The sequence below is a fragment of the Sparus aurata genome, chromosome 6 (assembly GCF_900880675.1).
Source record: "Sparus aurata chromosome 6, fSpaAur1.1, whole genome shotgun sequence".
In the NCBI taxonomy this organism is placed as follows: Eukaryota; Metazoa; Chordata; class Actinopteri; order Spariformes; family Sparidae; genus Sparus; species Sparus aurata.
The window spans coordinates 35,470,446-35,488,471 of record NC_044192.1 but is presented as its reverse complement, the minus strand read 5'-3'; the positions used below and the strand labels follow the sequence as shown (position 1 = coordinate 35,488,471).

At 40.6% G+C, this 18,026-nt stretch overlaps 2 protein-coding genes and 1 long non-coding RNA gene across 4 annotated transcripts in view; 2 read left to right on the top strand and 1 right to left on the bottom strand.

Moving 5' to 3' along the window:
* LOC115584018 (uncharacterized) overlaps positions 1 to 18,026 on the top strand; it is a 57,499-nt gene that overhangs the window by 24,657 nt on the left and 14,816 nt on the right. The gene's annotated exons all lie outside the window — the stretch shown is intronic.
* Positions 525 to 4,945, top strand: LOC115584020 (uncharacterized). The gene is made up of 6 exons (XR_003984472.1): positions 525 to 562; positions 719 to 751; positions 1,205 to 1,243; positions 2,998 to 3,065; positions 3,429 to 3,472; positions 4,810 to 4,945. It is a non-coding gene; the product is annotated as an uncharacterized LOC115584020 (long non-coding RNA).
* On the bottom strand, positions 9,702 to 15,517 carry LOC115584017 (uncharacterized). Of its 2 annotated transcripts, XM_030421343.1 has the most exons (11): positions 15,306 to 15,517; positions 14,987 to 15,091; positions 14,423 to 14,794; positions 14,190 to 14,291; positions 13,341 to 13,573; positions 12,973 to 13,151; positions 12,769 to 12,862; positions 12,484 to 12,673; positions 12,114 to 12,231; positions 11,639 to 11,730; positions 11,175 to 11,289 (listed from the first exon to the last, which is right to left on the bottom strand). In XM_030421343.1, the coding sequence occupies exons 1-10, from the start codon at positions 15,511 to 15,513 to the stop codon at positions 11,676 to 11,678; spliced, it is 1,656 nt and encodes a 551-aa protein (XP_030277203.1). In that variant the 5' UTR covers positions 15,514 to 15,517; the 3' UTR covers positions 11,175 to 11,289; positions 11,639 to 11,675. The 2 variants fall into 2 exon arrangements, with proteins under 2 accessions (XP_030277204.1, XP_030277203.1); XM_030421344.1 differs by lacking the exons at positions 12,973 to 13,151; positions 13,341 to 13,573; positions 14,190 to 14,291; ... (1 more) ...; positions 14,987 to 15,091; positions 15,306 to 15,517 and adding exons at positions 9,702 to 10,002; positions 10,090 to 10,263; positions 10,402 to 10,674 and having other exon boundaries at positions 12,769 to 12,849.

Sequence of the window (18,026 nt, the reverse complement as noted above, 5' to 3'; positions counted from 1 at the left end):
AACAATTTTTTGCCAGATTGGGTCTTTTAAATAGTAGATGGACTACAATTTATGTAGTAATGTGGGTATATGATGTAGTGATAATGTGCTTGTTTCATTTCAGGTTCAAAAACTTTGTGCCTTGGGCTATACGCCAGTCCTATTTACCAGCCACAAGGAAAGCAAAGGCAAGTGGGTGGCAGATTTAGTGACAAATCTGCCAAACAATAAAAGCATAGCCAACTTCCTAAACAACATGAAGACAGCTTATGAGTTTATACTCAAAATAAAAGGTAAGATTAGTTTTCTGCAGAGTTCATTACTGTTTTCTGTAGATTCTTCTGACGATGTGTACAGAATTGAAATTTTTGCTTACTTGGGTCTCCATAACAGATCAGCCCCAGCCCCAGCCCCAACAAGACCTGCCCAACCCCGAAGACCACCACCTCCCTGAAGGCCAGCCCAACCTGGAAGAATACCACCTCCCTGAAGACCAGCCCCACACCGAAGAACACCACCACCCTGAAGAGACTCACCTCCCCGAACACCAGCCTCACCCTGAAGCGTAAAAAGAAAAGACAGAGTAAGTACACATTTGTTGCACCCAATCTGTACATTTGTCCCATGTTTTTTGTAAGCATTGTATCAATCTTAAACAAGTTGAATTCCATCTCTTTCAATTAAGCCGCTCCACTGAGACTGTGAACATATAATTCTTTAATTTTTCCCGCATCTGCAGACCCTAAGCAGCCAAGAAAAAAGAAAAGACAGTGTAAGTACACACATGTTGCTCCCAACCTGTGAATTTGCCCCTTTTTATAAATTGTTGTATTAGCCAGAAAGAAATTATCCCAGGTGAAATTTACCTGTTCCAATTGGTTAAAAAAGGGTCAAATACACCCATGCCAGTCTGATGTACACAGTTAATCCTCTGCCTTTCCTTTATGTTGTTTACTTTCGTAATTGTATAACCAACAAGTTTGTTCTTCAGAAAATGCTTAATTTTAATGAATAACTTTGAACAAATAAGTCAGTGAACTACATTATATACTGTGACATGGCTCACCATTTCTTGTTATCTCTCTATCCTCTTAAACTTTTGGGAAAACTGTTATTTTAGCTATCAATAGCAGTACCACTACAGCTCAGTTTTGATTTCCAAGATCAGCACCTCCCCCAAGAATCTGAAAATGTCATTCTTTAATTTTTCCCCTTGCACCCTCAGCCACACGCTCAGGAGACACACCCTCAGCCCCAGCTGCAGGTGAGTGTGAATAGACATAGGATGAGATCCCATTTGAGCTGAAGTAGACCAGAAAGAGACCTGACTCCTCTTTTAGAGAACTCATAATGTGAACATAAAGATTGTTGAGTTCTTTTTGATTTGGTCCACTTCTTGAAAATACTAAACATGATATATTGTCATCATCCTAATTACTGTATTTTCCAGACTATAAGTTGCTTCGGACTATAAGTCGCATCAATCAAAAAATGTGTCATAAAGAGGAAAAAAACATATAAGTCGCATCTATTTAGAAGTTAATTTTCACAAAATCCAAGACCAAGAACAGACATTTAATCTGAAAAGGCAAGTTGTTCAACTACACAATAGCACACAGAAAAACAGACTTAATAGGTGTCCAGTTAACGTAACAGCTGTTAGCCCCGTCTATCAGCTGTTAGCCCCGTCTATCAGCTGTTAGCATAGCCTTGCAACGCTGACTTTCAAACCAACGCACTCAATACTCTGTGGGCTGTCCATCGTTGCACCGCTGGTCCTCCCTCCACCACAACCTCGGGATTATTCCGGCTGGCTCCTCCTAGTCTGGCTCCTTTGTTGCTCTCCTCTGCTGCTGTGGTCTTCCCCGGCTCTCAGCGAGGTTGGATGGTCGCTTCTGCACTGGCGGGTTCTTCAGGTGTTCAGCACAGGCGCTCCTGGACCTCTGCTGTCACTTCACCTCAGGCTCCATCGGTGAGATTGTATCTCCTGGTCTCCTGCGTCGCCCCGCTGTGTGCACAGGGCCTCCAGACGCAACTTTGATACAGACTGTGCTATTCCCTCCATGCAGACTGACAGGCGCTCCATTTATTCTTTGTAATGTTTACTCCTTATATGTATTTTGATATATAAGTCTCACCTGACTATAAGTCGCAGGACCAGCCAAACTATGAAAAAAAGTTCAACTTATAGTCCAGAAAATACGGTAAGCTGATAATGGATGATGGCCTAATACCAGAAAGTTCATAACATGCATATAAGGATGTTGATGATACAATCAACACAGAGCAACTACACAGCCCACAAAGCACTAGAGAACTGAGGCCCCATCAGAGCTTAGGTGTACCCCGAAGAGATCTGAGTCCTCCTCTTTCAGATGAACTCATTATGTGTGCACAAATAGAATGGAGTGCTTTTTTGCATTGGTCCACTATAAAAGGTATTAGTTCAGTTCACATGAAGGTGAATGTTTATGATAATGCACTAAGGCTGCAAATGAATATTAGTAAGCAATACTAGCTTATAGTTTGAGGTTAAGCTTTTTGTGTCAGCTCAGCATTTTAAAGACAATACAGACAATGTGCATGTGCTTGCCCCTTGGGACTTGAGATTGTGAAATGACCTTAGGCTGGACTCAAACTTCACTGTGTACCTGTGGGCACTTTATGGCATAGGCATTGTTACATTAAAGGCATTACAAAAGTACACAAAAGTGCACGAGGCTACTCTAAGAAACTGTTTAAGTGACTGTCTTGATGTTGTCTGAGTGAGTTTTGATCTTGTTTGTGTGAGTATTGTTATTCACAGAAACAACAGTGTACGTTGTCCCATCAAACATCTCTGCCAGCTTCTTCTTACCTCTTTCCCCCTTGTTAGCCAGTAGCCAGCTCCTCCTTAGCTCTCTTGTTGTATTCCTCTGCTTCCTAGCATGACTCAGCTCCACCACTCTTTGGAATACCCACAGGATCACCTAACATCTTCTACTTGTTGATCTGTTGTTCTTGTTTTTGTCATTTAAGGTTGCAAAAAATGTGTGCGACAGACGGTCTTTCCGTATGACCAGATAATCGCAAGACGGATGAATGGGGTAAGATGTAGAACCATATTTTTCATTAGGCTGTCTGATAATCTCTTGACTCTTGTGTGGCTCATCTGTCAATCCACATGTGACAGTACAATGACACTGAAGCAGGAGGTTATAACCGATTTCAAATCTCAACCCTCTCACAAGTGTTACATACAGTAAATACTAGCCAAGAACAATGCATATGGAATGCCACAACAGATGTTATTTTTATGATTATTATTATTGAGCTTTCAAGCCAGTGTAGAGCCAAGTGTGAAAACCATTAATTTAATGGTAAAATCTTTACAGTAACTTCCCTAAACTGATTAAGTGTGTGTGTGTGTGTGTGTGTGTGTGTGTGTCTTTGTGTGTGTGTTCCTGCAGAGGAAGGCAGAGGTCAAGGTGCGCTGGTTGCCTTGCCCTTCATGGTAAGTGCTATTCATTCATTCATTCATCCATACCCCTAGCCCTATGAATTAATGTAACTGAGGTTTTACTTAACGATGATGATGGAGTATTGCTTACACATTTGAATAGGTAATATAATATTCATATTATTTTACTTGTTATTACATACCAAAGCTTACTGTTTTCACACTTGGTCCGTTTTAGCCCTCAAAGTGAACAAAGACCAGAGACTCAGCCATTTTGGGCATAATGAAAACTCCAAGCATACTCAGACCCCTCTTGAAGTGACCACCAAACTGTGACCACATGAGAACATGCAGTACGCGCCAGCCTACAAGTAGTCTTCTGGCTCAGGTTTGGTCGTATGACATCTAAAGCTAACATTCCAACCAGCTTTGCCCTATACATTTGCTAATTGTATTTGGTGGATTTTGGATTTTGGTGCAGTCATTTTGTTCAAATTGAAAACTGCTGTACCCATAATTAACCAAACTCAGTCCTCTTAAAATGGGCCGTTAACTTGACTGAAGCAAAATAACTCAGGTCCCCTTGTGGTCACATAATGAGTTCACGTAAAGAGGACTCAGATCACTTGCTAGTCTACTTAAGCTCTGATTGGGGTCTTTAGCCCAGTTCAGCGTTACACGTTGACGCAGAGTGCTCTGTGGTGCCAGACAGATACTATTGTAAGGGTCCACCTACCACATTTCTGTGCCCCCTACTGCCATGACGATGAATTACATAGCGACATGGTTAACCCACACAGAACTTCAAAGGTGTCATGACTGCCCAAGCGACCGAGTGTCCAGTGTTTTGCTACATTATGTAACCATGAATTAGGCTTCAGTCCTCTTTCTGTTCACACTTCTCCCCTCTGGAGATCTCTGCCGCATTGTGGGTACAGCAGTTTTCCACTAGGAACAAAATGATTGCTGTTTAACAAAAAACACATCAAATAAACCAAAATAAAATTAGCTAACAGAAAAAGGGCAAACTTTTAGTTATCAGCTTCAGATGATGAATATCCAGACTTGAGCCTGAAGAGTGGTTGATGACTGGTCTGCATGTTCAAGCAGTCTATGGTAAGGGTCTTGTTGTTAACAGTACACAAAACGCAAACCGTACCATGGACTATGAAGCTACCTGTTCTCAGTGAAGGGGTCTGATTTTGGTTGGAAGGCACATATGTGCACAAAATGCTGAGTCACAAGTCTTGAGTTCAGTTTGAGAGCTGTAAGGGACCAAGTGAAGAAACCAATTATAAAAGGAATGAACTAGAAAACTACTGCACAACACAGTACCATATTTTTTGTATATGCTGTGTGTAAGATGACTTGTGCACTATTTACGGTGACAGAATCTGGGAGGACACCTGGGAGCCGGCCATGAAGTTTAACTGCTAATGCCACCTACTACTCCTTTTTTTTCTACTGTTTGTTTTGTATGTATGTATATTTGTGCACAATTTGATTAAATTTTGGATGAATAATGAAGCATTTTGTTGAATATTCCTTGAAAAATCTTTGTTTGCCCCCTTTGTTCTGTAACCTGTTTGGCTGTATCCTTTAAATCTTTTGTGCTGTATTTGATGGCAAAAGTGAGCTAGCAGAACATTGCATGCAGTGACAGAACAAGAACCAAATTTGACAGTAATTGGATAATAGGAGATATTAATTGAAAAATATGTGAATTCGCAGAAAGGCCATTTTTTCATCTTCTTTGCCTCATACACAGACAGATCGGTGACAAGTTCCACAAATTATTTTCTCATCCTCTGTGTCAATATACAGTATGTGTATGACATAAGGTGATCAGACTTCACAGATCAAAACCGGAGACATGAGCCTGAGACAGCCAGGAACATTTCCAGCTTGGCTATCAAATTAATTTAAAAATCTAATCATTTCTTATCATAAAACCAGGGACAGAGGTAGGTTTCCTACGTTTTCGCTTACAATAGGGAATGTGTTTGGACACTAAGGACATCTATCTGGTCACCCTGGAATGACTTAACAGGTGGGTGGTTTACTATGGCCTATGACAGTGGTAGGAAATCTAAGACCTGACCCTTCAAGGTAGGTCACATGTGGCCTGTTTAATCAAGCCAATGTCTTAATGATCAAAGGCCTCAGGTTGGATTGTCATCAAATTGTTGCATTATCCATGAAATACACAGCCCCCACTTATTCTCCAAGCATACTAACTATGAGTTAGCATAACTCAGGCTGGCCCATCAGTGATTTTTTAACTCAGTATAGTTCTTCATATAAAAAGGTTTCCTACTCCCAGCCTATGACCTCTCACGGACTGATTGCAAGGGTGCCAGGCATGAAGCTTGTGGCAGCACTGGAATATTATGCCCCCTGACCCAGGCTGTGTGGTTAGTCTGTATATCTTTTCTGACATGGCAGTAATACCCTTCCATACAAAAACCGAGTGAGCTACACTATATTGCCAGAAGTATTCGCTCACCTGCCTTGACTTGCATTTGAATTTAAGTGACATCCCATTCTTAATCCATAGGGTTTAATATGACGTTGGTCCACCATTTGCAGCTATAACAGCTTCAACTCTTCCACAAGGTTTAGGAGTGTTTATGGGAATTTATGACCATTCTTCCAGAAGCACATTTTTGAGGCCACACACTGATGTTAGATGGGAAGGCCTGGCTCTCAGTCTCTGCTCTAATTCATCCTAAAGGTGTTCTATCAGGTTGAGGTCAGGACTCTGTGCAGGCTTGTCAAGTTCATCTACACCAAACTCTCTCATCCACGTCTTTATGGACCTGCTTTGTGTACTGGTGCACAGTCATGTTGGAACAGGAAGGACCATTCCCAAACTGTTCCCACAGAGTTGGGAGCATGGAATTGTCCAACATCTCTTGGTGTGCTGAAGCATTCAGAGTTCCCCCAGCTCCTGAAAAACACACATAATCCCCCCTCCACCAAACTTTACACTTGGCAAAATGCAGTCAGACAAGTAATATTCTCTTGAAAAACGCCAAACCCAGACTCATCCATTAGATTGCCAGATGGAGAAATGTGATTTGTCACTCCATAGAATGCATCTCCACTGCTCTAGAGTTCAGTGGCGACGTGCTTTACACCACTGCATCCAACACTATGGATTGCACTTGCTGAAGTATGGCTTGGATGCAGCTACTCAGCCATGGAAACCCTCCTTCCTCCAAGCCAGTAGTAATGCCATAGATTCTCAGTAGTATTATAAGCTCTTAAAGTGACTCCTGTTGTTCCCTAGTTCCACTCAAAAATAAAAAACAAACAAACAAACAAACAAACAAACAGCTTCATTTAATATACTGTGCCTTCAAAGTGCTCTCTGAAACTAGCCCTGGGATGGTGTGTGTCCATGAAATGAAAAAATTAAAACTTTCACATGGCGCTAAACCAAATACATCATTGGAAAGGTCTCGACCTGGAGAGTAACATATGTCAGTATGAACATTCTACATGGCTCCTGCTTTGAAATGCTGACCTTTGAACCTTGTCCTTGGTGCAAGTTTGAATGTTTATAATTCATCAAAAAAAAGGGCTACAGACATAAGAGAAACTGTTATAGAGAGCTCTTGATCTCAGCTTTCATGTGAGTATAGTCACCAATTGGGGGCGCTGTCAAATATGGTTGAAATTAATTTTCACCCATTTAACAATTAAATATTTAAAATATGATTTCACATATGTGTTTACCACCCCCTTAAACTGCTTAGTATACTATCAAGTCAGTATTTACAACTTCCAATTACTGAAAAAACGCTAATATTGAAAAAAACTACAATTCCATAGAGGCACGCCATCTAGTTTGATACAAATCAGCGTCATATTTGTAGTACTTCCGGTTTCTGAAGTAGGGTTGTAGATAGGGTCGTAAAATTATAAATCTACTGAATATATGAAACAGTTAGTACAGCCGAACTAGTAATTACACTGCATCTATTTGATACATGTTAACAAAAAGTGAATATGTTCTTTTATTATAGATATTTAAGCCAAAACAGTAGTCGAACACGGGCGGGGGCGGGAGATCCGGGCACACGGCCGAGTGACCGCTGTCGGCTATCGTCTCGTGTGCAGACACCCCAGGGCGGGGAGCCTTCTACGTGTGTATGTGTGTGTGTGTGTGTGTGAAGGGGGCGACTTCATGAGCACACACACAATCTTGATTAGTTTGAAATAAATTACGGTTTTGTTTGCCTGGGTCCAGACCTATATCAGGCAGTGATTTTGTAACAGTTAAAGCGCTATTTTATACAGTCTATGGTAACTTTAACACATAGCGGAGTCGCGGAACGGGTTCGTCTCCGTAGCAACGGTGGCTGAGGCTCATGGGTAATTTAGCCTTCCCTGTCCAATACGAATTAAAATAACTGATTTCTCAGAATCGAACGAGAAATAATTAAAACTGATGGCAAGAACATTAACCAATAGCATTGCTTAATAATCAAGGACACTTTAGTGTTTTTGTGCTGAGGTATGTGGAGGAAATCATTAAAAGACGTGAGGAAATTACTTCCGGACAGCGTGTCCTCCGTTCTCCAATAGGAACGGGTTAATAATAGTCTACATAATAATAACAATGATAATATAATTGTTGCTCTGTTTAAATAAATGTTAAGTAATATATTGCATATTGAAAGGATCTACTAGCCTTAGATTTTTGACAAAAGACAAAATATATACTTGTCTATTATCCCAAATACATTATAATTATAGATGTAAGCTAAAAGACAAATATTGAATGTATGCTCATGGAGATTGCAGTAGTATCTGGTTGATCCCTCTCTTTGGCATTATCTTACCTTGTTCTTATAGATGTTATTCCACAGACCAAGCATGATTGCTCAATTATGTGACAGTAGGTGAGCATGAGTGAGAATACATTTAACACTTAGCAGTGCGAGCAAGGTGTACTCTTTTGTATGCTGTTATGGATGTGCATTGAAAGTCAAGACAAGGAACAATTAAAAGCTTAGTAGATTTACTTGCAACATGAGTTTGTGACCATCACAGGATAACAGAGTGTATCAGCAGTAAATATGTGGAGGTATTTATTAATTACATAGGTTTAACTGGCAAGATCTTCAGGGCACAGCATTAAAGTAAGGCCTAATTATATTATGAAAGTCACATGAGCTCAGAGTCAGGATACAAAACAACCTATGAACAGTCTGACATACCAACTACAGGACCACATTACAAAAATAACTCCGACAAATGTAAAAAGTGAAGCGCACGTCAAGTGATTGCAAAGGCCTGGTAGGGATTGACCCTGTGATACACTGACCTCCAGGGGCAGCTGTGGAGTGTTTTGCAGTGGAGTAGTGCAAAAGAAAACAATGCAGGGATTTAATCAGTGCAAAGCTGTATATGTTGTTAAAAATGACTATGTGAGTGTGAACATAATAGAATTAATTAACACAAACAATACAAAAAATATAAAATAAATAGAACAACAGACATTTAAATAAAAAAGAAAAAGATAACAAAAGCCAACAGGGGTAAATGTTAGGACCACAGTCCAGATTGTGTAGAGGGGCTAATGTAACATCTACGACAGTGACATGGATAGTGGATACTAGACAATAGATGACAACAGTGATGTGATGGTTGGGGCCATGAAAGACTCCCCCTCGAAAGATCAAGTTAGCAGACCGCTTATTTAGCATTTTTAGCAACCTCAGAAAAAGACCCCGCATTAACGATATACTGCAGTATACGCCGCCAACAAGAAAACGCCATCAAAAAGCCACAAATAATGCTCAGAACAGCACCAAACTTCAGCAACAGTACAAATAGGGTCTCAGCACATAGTCTGGGGCATCTAACCTCCACTAGCTTAGCTGGATTTCTATTGTGAAGTGAACACAGCTCACCACTCTCCTGCAGCATCTTCCTGTTGTGGGGAAGTCCCGACGAGTCGATTACCGAATGCAGTAGAGTTCCGCAGCTCATGGATGAAAATGTGTGATTATGACTCCATGGAAAAGCAATCAAAGTTCATATGTGTCTTACCTGCCAGTTTATAACAGTTATTATCGAGAGGGGACAGGGAAAAGAAAGGAATTGAGCATTTCTAACCGCACTCGGTAATCGTCGCGTCGGGGCCTCCCCACAACAGGAAGCTTCTGCAGGAGAGTGGAGAGCTGTGTTCAGGCGTATACTGCAATATATCTTTAATGCGCTGTCTTTTTATGAGGTTGCTAAAACTTAGTTAAATAAGCGGTCTGCTAACTTGATCTCTCGAGAGGGAGTCTGTCATGGTTTCACAGTGTGTTAGAGATGGATTAAATTTACGCCAGAATAATGCTGCCTCCCCAGCAAGTACTCTGGCCATGACAATGCTGTCTAGTCTTACTCAGAGTCACTACAGGTATCGTCCTGAGAATCACTGTCAAAGGTGATCTCTTTTTCTGTCAGTACTTGAACATAACAGTTCTTTGCATGCTTTGCCATGCTGTTGCTTGCTTGCAAGTTCTTCAACGTCAAGCTCTGTAGACCTTGGATCCCATCTTGAAGCAGGCCCCAGGTCTCACCTTGCATGTAAAAAGACATTGAGCCTTTATTAATTAGATTCTTTCAGAGATATTGTAATGTATGCCATGTATAACTTAAATACATGCCTGATGTCACATTAGAGAGCCGAGATGACATCAGTTTCAGGGTGTCTGCACGGGTGCAAAGACACTTCCAGTGCTTGTTCATCTCTCCAACAAGAATCCTCTTCTCCTCCTTAAGTCTCCTTACTGCCATCACCAGGTCAAACGCCTTTCTCTTTGTCCTTAGATCTACAGAGTCTGGAATGCAAAGATGAAACAAAAGTCAGTTGTATTTAAGATTAGTATTTAAAGATTTTCTGGGGTTACAATCGAGGCATGACAGATTTTGTGCCACTATGTGACTATTTCACATAGTCAACAGAATTGTATACATACCACCCTGTGGAAGCTGCCATGGCCAAACAATGTCATCAGACAGAATGGTGTCGAGGGTCAGGTTTTCTGCAGTAGGGACCATGGTGTTGTATTTTTCCACTGTAGAATTTAGGATTTTCTTTTCCTCCCTGATCTTCCGGCGGATCCGAGCACGTCCTTTGCATCCATCATTGTCTTTATAAAGACGCTGGGACCTCCTCTTAACACTTGCCACCAACTCCTCGATTCGGCTGGCCACAGCGGCAACATCAGCATCATTTGGGGATGCTGTTGCTGAAAAGAAGAAATGAAGAGATAAGACATATGCTTCTTGGTTCCTTGAAAAATATTATTTCTGGTGTATGGGCAAGTGAGCCTCAACAATCTTTTCATATTTCTCTGTAACTGAGAGACTACACTTAGCTAAGGTTGAGTATAGTTAGGTTAGTTAGGTTCTTTGTTGTCGCCATGGGGATAAACTTTTCCACAAGTCATCAGCAATCAGAGTATGTGCTCTTTGACTACAATTACAATGAGCCTCTTTTGAATTGCAGCCAAGCTTAGTCAGTTTAGAACACCTGAAACACAGGTTCAAGGCCTGCAAGTACTACAAGCTAAATTCAAAGCATGACAAGAAATTCAAAGTGATAGAGATACTAAAAGAAACTTGTGCTGATGACAATAGAAAAGTAGACCAGAAACAAATATTTTTCTTTACTTTCATAATTCTAAAAGAAGAAACAGAAGTGATACATCAAGCAGTATATCAAATAGTATAAAACAGTATATTCTACCTTCTGCCCACTCATTGATATCAATGATCCAGCTCTCCAGTTGATTGTCTGTGATGTCCATTTCCGTTTTCATTGCCTCCAAGTTCTGCAACTGGCTTTGCAGGGTTACTGTGGCCTTTAAACACAAATAACAAATGACAATGAGAGAAATGCCTACAGGATGAATGTTCTTGATAAGGACTGTAAAGCGTCTTCACTATTAAAAAAACACATACACTAATTAAATACACAGTATATTCATATATGTGTGGACTATCAAGATATGTGGTATGAAATATGTGTAAATAACATTTAATATTTTCTATCAAGCACAAAATACAATTGATACAACACATGGAACCATCTGTATATTCCACTTTATTGAAAATTATTCGGGCAAGTCTTCCCTATATTTTTGTGATGTATGCCACTTCATTTTACAATATTGCTGTGCATGTTACAGAAGGGAAAACTGGTGTCTTTACCTTCCGATATCGGCGGGAAAGCGTGGAAGCCAAGTTGTCAAACTTTTGTTTGTTCCAGCGCATGGCCATGACTGTCAGCATGTCTATGCGTCCTGCAAACATAAAGAATGTGAGATTATCACCCTTCTTTCAAAAAGCAGTAGTAGAAGAAACTGTGCAGACTTGTTGGGTACCACAAACTTTTCTATGATGATAACTTACAGTATAGTACTATAGTACTAACCAGCTGTCTTGTGCCATTTGACTACTGGCTAGTAGGTAAATAGTACAGGATAGTGAAGACGTAGCATGTAGGTGAATGGTACTCTGATGTGCTCATTATCCTCACTTCAAATAAAATAGGATGATGATATTGTAATCAATCCATCCATCCCTGTTGAATATTCTGAGCTTTATATTTTCAGACTCAGCATGTATGCATGATTTCAAAGTGGCTTTCCATTTCATCAGGATCAAAATGAACTGGTTACCATACCTGCTTTTGACATGTGCTTCGTTGTCACAGCAATCCTCGAGAGGAAGGCGTTGCACTGCTCCACCTCCTCCCCAAGAGTCGAACCAGCCCCCTCCTGATACGCTCCACTCCATTTTACCTTCAAAAAGAAAACATAAAAAGAAAACCTAAGTGGCAACAATCTTATGCAGGTTTTCAGGGAAAGAAAATCTCATTGACAATCATTTTTTTCTAACTTCACATTTGAAATCGTGAGCTTTGGCATGAAAAACCGAAAGAAATGGCCTCATGGTAAGGAGATCCTGAAGCTCAGGGCATTTCTCAGTCACTCTCCGGAGGTAAGGCCAGTACTTGCATGCCACATCCATGGCAAAAAATGTCACTGGCTTACAGGCAATTTGCCTTTGGAGGTACAGGGGGTAGGCAAAAATCTCCCCCCTGAACATATTGAGGGCACGAAGGAGAACCCCATGGCGACACACAGCGAGTTCCAGGCCCTCCTCGTCTGTTTTCCCTGATGATTTGTTCAACATTTCACGCGCCGCTGACCACTGCCCTCCACAGACACCTCTTCCAGAGACCTAAAACATGGAAGATGGGTAACACAGTCCAAACTTGTTCAAACACTGTCCTCTTTGTTTTATAGGTAAAGATAGTGAAGTTCCTGCAAGCTTACATGATTGGTTGAGGAATGGACATAGTCCATGAATCTGGCAACGTCATCATCTTTAGCGATGAAGACGTCATCAAAAATGGCTGGTTCCTCAGATCTAAATAAAAAGACATACATACACTTTCAATATTCATATGATTTTCAAATTCACAGCAGATACTTTCAAAATGACGAGCTGTCTATGCAAACACAAGATTTAGTAATTACCTTGCTGCACTCTTGAACCTATAGTGCTTGCGGTTCCCATCAACTGAGACAGCAAGCATGTCTGGGCTGCACGCTGGGCAGTCGAAGTGGTCCTCCCTGCACAATTTCTCCACTTCAAATTGGACAGCCTCCCACTCCAAAAAACTTGTCCGGAAGCTGTCTGCTGTGATGTTTCCAGTCTGTTTCAATAGAGAACAGTAAAAGAGAACAAGAAATTAAAGAACTGTGACAAAGGGTCACAGGTGTATAAATGTTATTGTAGTGTAATATAGTGTTAATGTTCATGTATCATGTTCATATCATTAGCATGCCCTCACAGTGTTATCTCTTGAGTTACTTATTCTGTGATTATTTCCACAAATACTTACACGGCCAAAGCGGACAGTCCGTCTGTCCAGCATTCTTAAAAATGCTTGGCTTGACATCCCTGGTGCTGCCATCTTCACCTCTTCAAAAGAAAAAAGGATGTCCAGTGCATATACTGTAGAAAAGTGAGAGGTGGCAGGCCAGTAGTCATTGGATATTATGTCATCCAGTCCAGGACTCCATGAGGCTTCACATGCTTCGCATCGAATCTCAGGCAATTTGAGATCATATCGACCTGGAATAAGAAATAAATATGTTTGTAAGGGATAATGGATGACAGGGCGAATATCAAAAGTTAATTCATGGCCGAGCTGGTATGTGCTTATGTTTATGGAATTTAGCAGATGCTTTTCTCCAAAGCGACATAGAAAAATACAAAAATCAAAATGATCACATTGTAATTTTAATTATTATGTAAATTATAAAATAAGCTAAGAAGAGAATACTAAGCTATAAAATCCCAGGGAATAGGAACAGGTGCCAACACAAATAACCCTAATTGATGTTGCAGGCGTTAAAAATCAATTTTGCAACAAACATTACTCATACAAACTATCTGCATCTGCATGATGCCATCATGTTAATATGACCCAAAGCTTGTCTAAGGAATGCTTCAAGGACCGTGCTGAATTAATGCCACAAAGAATTAGGCTCTTCTGGGTGTGGCAAAATACCATCTAACCTATTAAAGCTTGGCTTACCCTTTTCGTTCAGTTAGGGCAGTGAGGAGTGACAGAAAGTGAGAGGGATAGTTGATATGGAGTGTGATCTGGAAATAACTATGGGTGACATTCTGCAGCCACTTATACAGAATGAAGTGACCCCATCCCCACCCCTGAAGTTCTTCTTACCATTCATTGTAACTACAACTATAGCCTTTCCTGCGAAGACACTGGATGATCCTTCACGACAACTGCATATTTTTGCTGGCATCTCCAAAGGTATAACACGCTCTTAGAAAAAACATGTATGAGAAATTAACTTCATGGCTTCATCGAATGATCTGAAATCAGTATTTAGTTTTCCAGGTGATAACTGGAAACAACATAGTCTGAGGAGGGGACTCTCAAAAACTACAACTTACCACACTGGGTAAGAACCCTTTCCACAACACAGGTTGTTGGAGGCAATGGTTGGAAGAAACCATGTATCATTGCATCCCTGTTGTGAAACACTCGATCCTGATGGACCCTGACGTCACACTGGCCACAGAGGAAAGGGTGTGGTCGGCAGTCACAACAGCGGATAACCGCTGGATGGTCTTGACACTGTTGGCAGACTCGAGTTGCCACGTGCTGTTTGCCCACCATGGTGTTGACAAGTCTGGGTCTCTCTTTCGCCCACCACCCTGAGATCAGACTCTTTCGAGTCGACCAATCGGTGGAGGCTTGAGGTGGTGTTTCAGCCAGATACAGTTCCTTACCCAGTGAGCGCTCAAGCTCTTGAAGGAAGGACTCTGTTAAGACAATGCACAATATTGAAAAACAATGGCTTATAACAACAGAAGATAATGGCATTGAATAATGGTCATTTTGAAATGTGTAATAGCTGCCATCTATTGCTCAAACACAAAATATGAAATGTACATTCCTATCGTCATCAATGAACATATTGTTTTGCACCAGTGCAGTCAAAATAAAGAACATACCAGCAGTAACTGAGAGAAAGTCGTTGGTCACTTCCCCACTGGTTTCAGGAGCTATGAACTGATGAGATTCATCAGTCTTCCAACTCTGGCTGTGACTGGGACCTGCTGTAGCAAAAAAGCCGTTGGTTTTTACAGTCAATGACACAGTTTTTTAGCGTCTCAATTTCCTTGATGCTAGGCACAGGTATGTAATGATAACCTCACATATGTCCTAATTTAGACCCAAGACTTGTGATCATGTTGTATACCATTCCAAGATTAACTAGATTTGGAGATAAAGTCTATATTTTAATTAAAATTAATGTAAAACAACCCTGACCTGTTTCCTTTCGGGAAGATCTGGGCCTGCCATAAATAATGTTTCCCTCACTGTCCCTCTTAATCCACCTAACACCTTGCTTGCTGTTTGCGGAATGGCTGGTGGAAGGCTGACTGGTGGATGGTTCGGCCTCCTGGTGCATGCTAATGAGCTGCTGGAGGTTTTGGAGGTGAGCCTGATAGTCAGCCTGATCAACAAGGTCCCTCATCTCCTCCTGGAGCCGGTTCAACTCAGGATCAGGATCAGACATTGCAAAGGGAGGGAGGGAGGGAGAGAGAGAGAGGGAGAGAGAGAGAGAGAGAGAGAGAGGGATGGAAAGGGAGAGAGAGAGTATGATAGGAAGAGAAAGAACAATACAAAAGTAGAGACAGACTGACAAGATACTAGACAAATGTGGCTCTTAAAAGTGCCTTTTTTTTGTTATAAAATGCTGCTAATCGGTTGTTGGAAGTGAGAGGGATTAAGGAATCTGTTGAGAGAAAAACAAATCAATATAATATAGAACACATCACCAAATTACAAAATGAATATTTTCTGTTGTGTAAGTCCATACTTCACATGAAATGGTTAAAAATTCAGTTCACAGAGATTAAAAATTAAAAGTTCACGTTTTTAATACACCATATCAATTTTGAACTAGTTTACGCTCAGTTCATTTTATTAAAGCTATAACATTATCCTTAACCTAGCCCTATTATATGGTATCTTTGGTTTCCGTGGATGTTTATGAACTTGCAAATAATTTAATTGAAGTCTGACAATTTATGGCGTTGTGACATGAACTTGCCATGGTTAACTTGAATGCAACATTTTTTATTCAGATTTGAACGTCACATAATCTGAGCTAGTTCAGTGACAAACAACTAAATTGCTTTCAGTTCATCGTTCTAGAAAAAAAGCGCGTTCTCCTGGCTAACGCTTGGCTAACCATGTGCAGCACCTTATATAGCAAATTGCATTTGGTGCAAAAAGAGGTTGTTTTATGGTGTCTCTATCCTATGAAATCGCATACAGTGCGCTCAAACATTACCAATAAACACAACTACAACTGGCAACAACTTTACAGCATAATTTGATTGCTTTTGATCAGGGCATGCTGTTTAATTTATAATTCAAGATAGCAGGCAATACTTACGTGGGATGTCGGAAAATGCACTGGTCCTAAGGAGCGTCGCATACAATGATGTATCACTGTTAAAGTAGTTGATTGGCCAACGGGATGCACCATGCACGATAAATGATTGCCTGAATGAAAATGCGTCTTCTAATTAAATATTTATTTATTTGTCATCCGATTCCACATACTCAGGAGTTTAATAAAAAATATATATACAAGTCAAGATAAACATCTGTAACACAAAATGCATCACCTGAAACCGAAACTATCAGCGCAGGCAAGCCGCACGTTAGCTAACCCCTTTGCGTCAAAATCCGCCGTTGACGGGTTTGCATTCAAATCTATCAGATGACCCTCTACGTTGACAGTCGACGCAGAGGGGGTACCCCCTGCGTCAGAGGTCGACGATAGGGGGATATGACCAAACGTCAGTATGTGACGAGTAGGGATGAGACTGTGTTGGGTTAACACCAGAGCTGAAGTGCCAGAGTCAGTAACTGACTGTTCAGTTTGTCTCTGTGACGTCACACCAGGCACTGACTTCAGTCAGAGCTTGAAGTGTGACAAGGAAATGTTCAGTTTTCTCCACTTCTCATTCCTTACTTCTAATAAAGTAAATTAGATGGCAAGCCAAGACTTCTTACAGATAGGTGACACATTTTGACAGTGTTGGGCAAGTTACTCCAAACATGTAATGCATTATTTATTACTTGTTACTGTAATTTCAGTAACTTTATTACATTGTGATATTACTGTATTCTAATTGTAAGGCATTACACTACTATTGCATTACTTTTAAGTTACTTTCACAACATATACAACCACTAACACTGAAAACAACAGTTTTTGAAAGGGCTGGCCATACTGAACATGATAAACATGAATTGCAGTGTTAAAATTGAAACATTTGGGGTGCAGTACCTGTTTCATGAGAATATTTACATTAAAAAATCAGTATGTGTCATAACTTTTTGAATGTCAACACCTTGATCGTTATTAACGTAAGGGAAAGCATTTTCTAAAAGCTTATGTCCTCTAGATGTGATTAAACATGCATGATGCATGGACATGTCCCACCTTCCTCTATATATCAGGGACAGTACATATTCTTAGAATGCATCTACATTGTATTGAAATTTTTTGAAACACACACATTGATTTCCAGTGTAGCCTAAATCTGTTCATGGGGCAGAAAGTGGTCGTACATCTCAAAATGGTCGATGTTAACACTCAAATTCAGTTTGGGCAGACCTTTCAAAAACAGGGGGGAGCCTACATTGTAAGGCCCTTTAGCTAATGTTTATTGTGTTTAACAGAAGTTTTTGTATGTTTTATCTGGATACAAACTGATGTAACACAGACTGACATTATGTCGCTATATTTATATTACAGTCAGTAGCCCAGCAGCACTAACCTGCTGAGGCAATAATAGCTTACCCTGTCATTGCTAGCCTGGACGGGGATCTTGCTCACAATTTTTATAAAAGACGGAGAATCCACTGTTGAAAGTGGCAGCATGTCTTTGACAACATACTCTGCCACCGGTCTCCTGGCTTCTTGAGGTTTAAGCATCGCAGTACAGGAGAATGTTTTTTTCTCCGCTT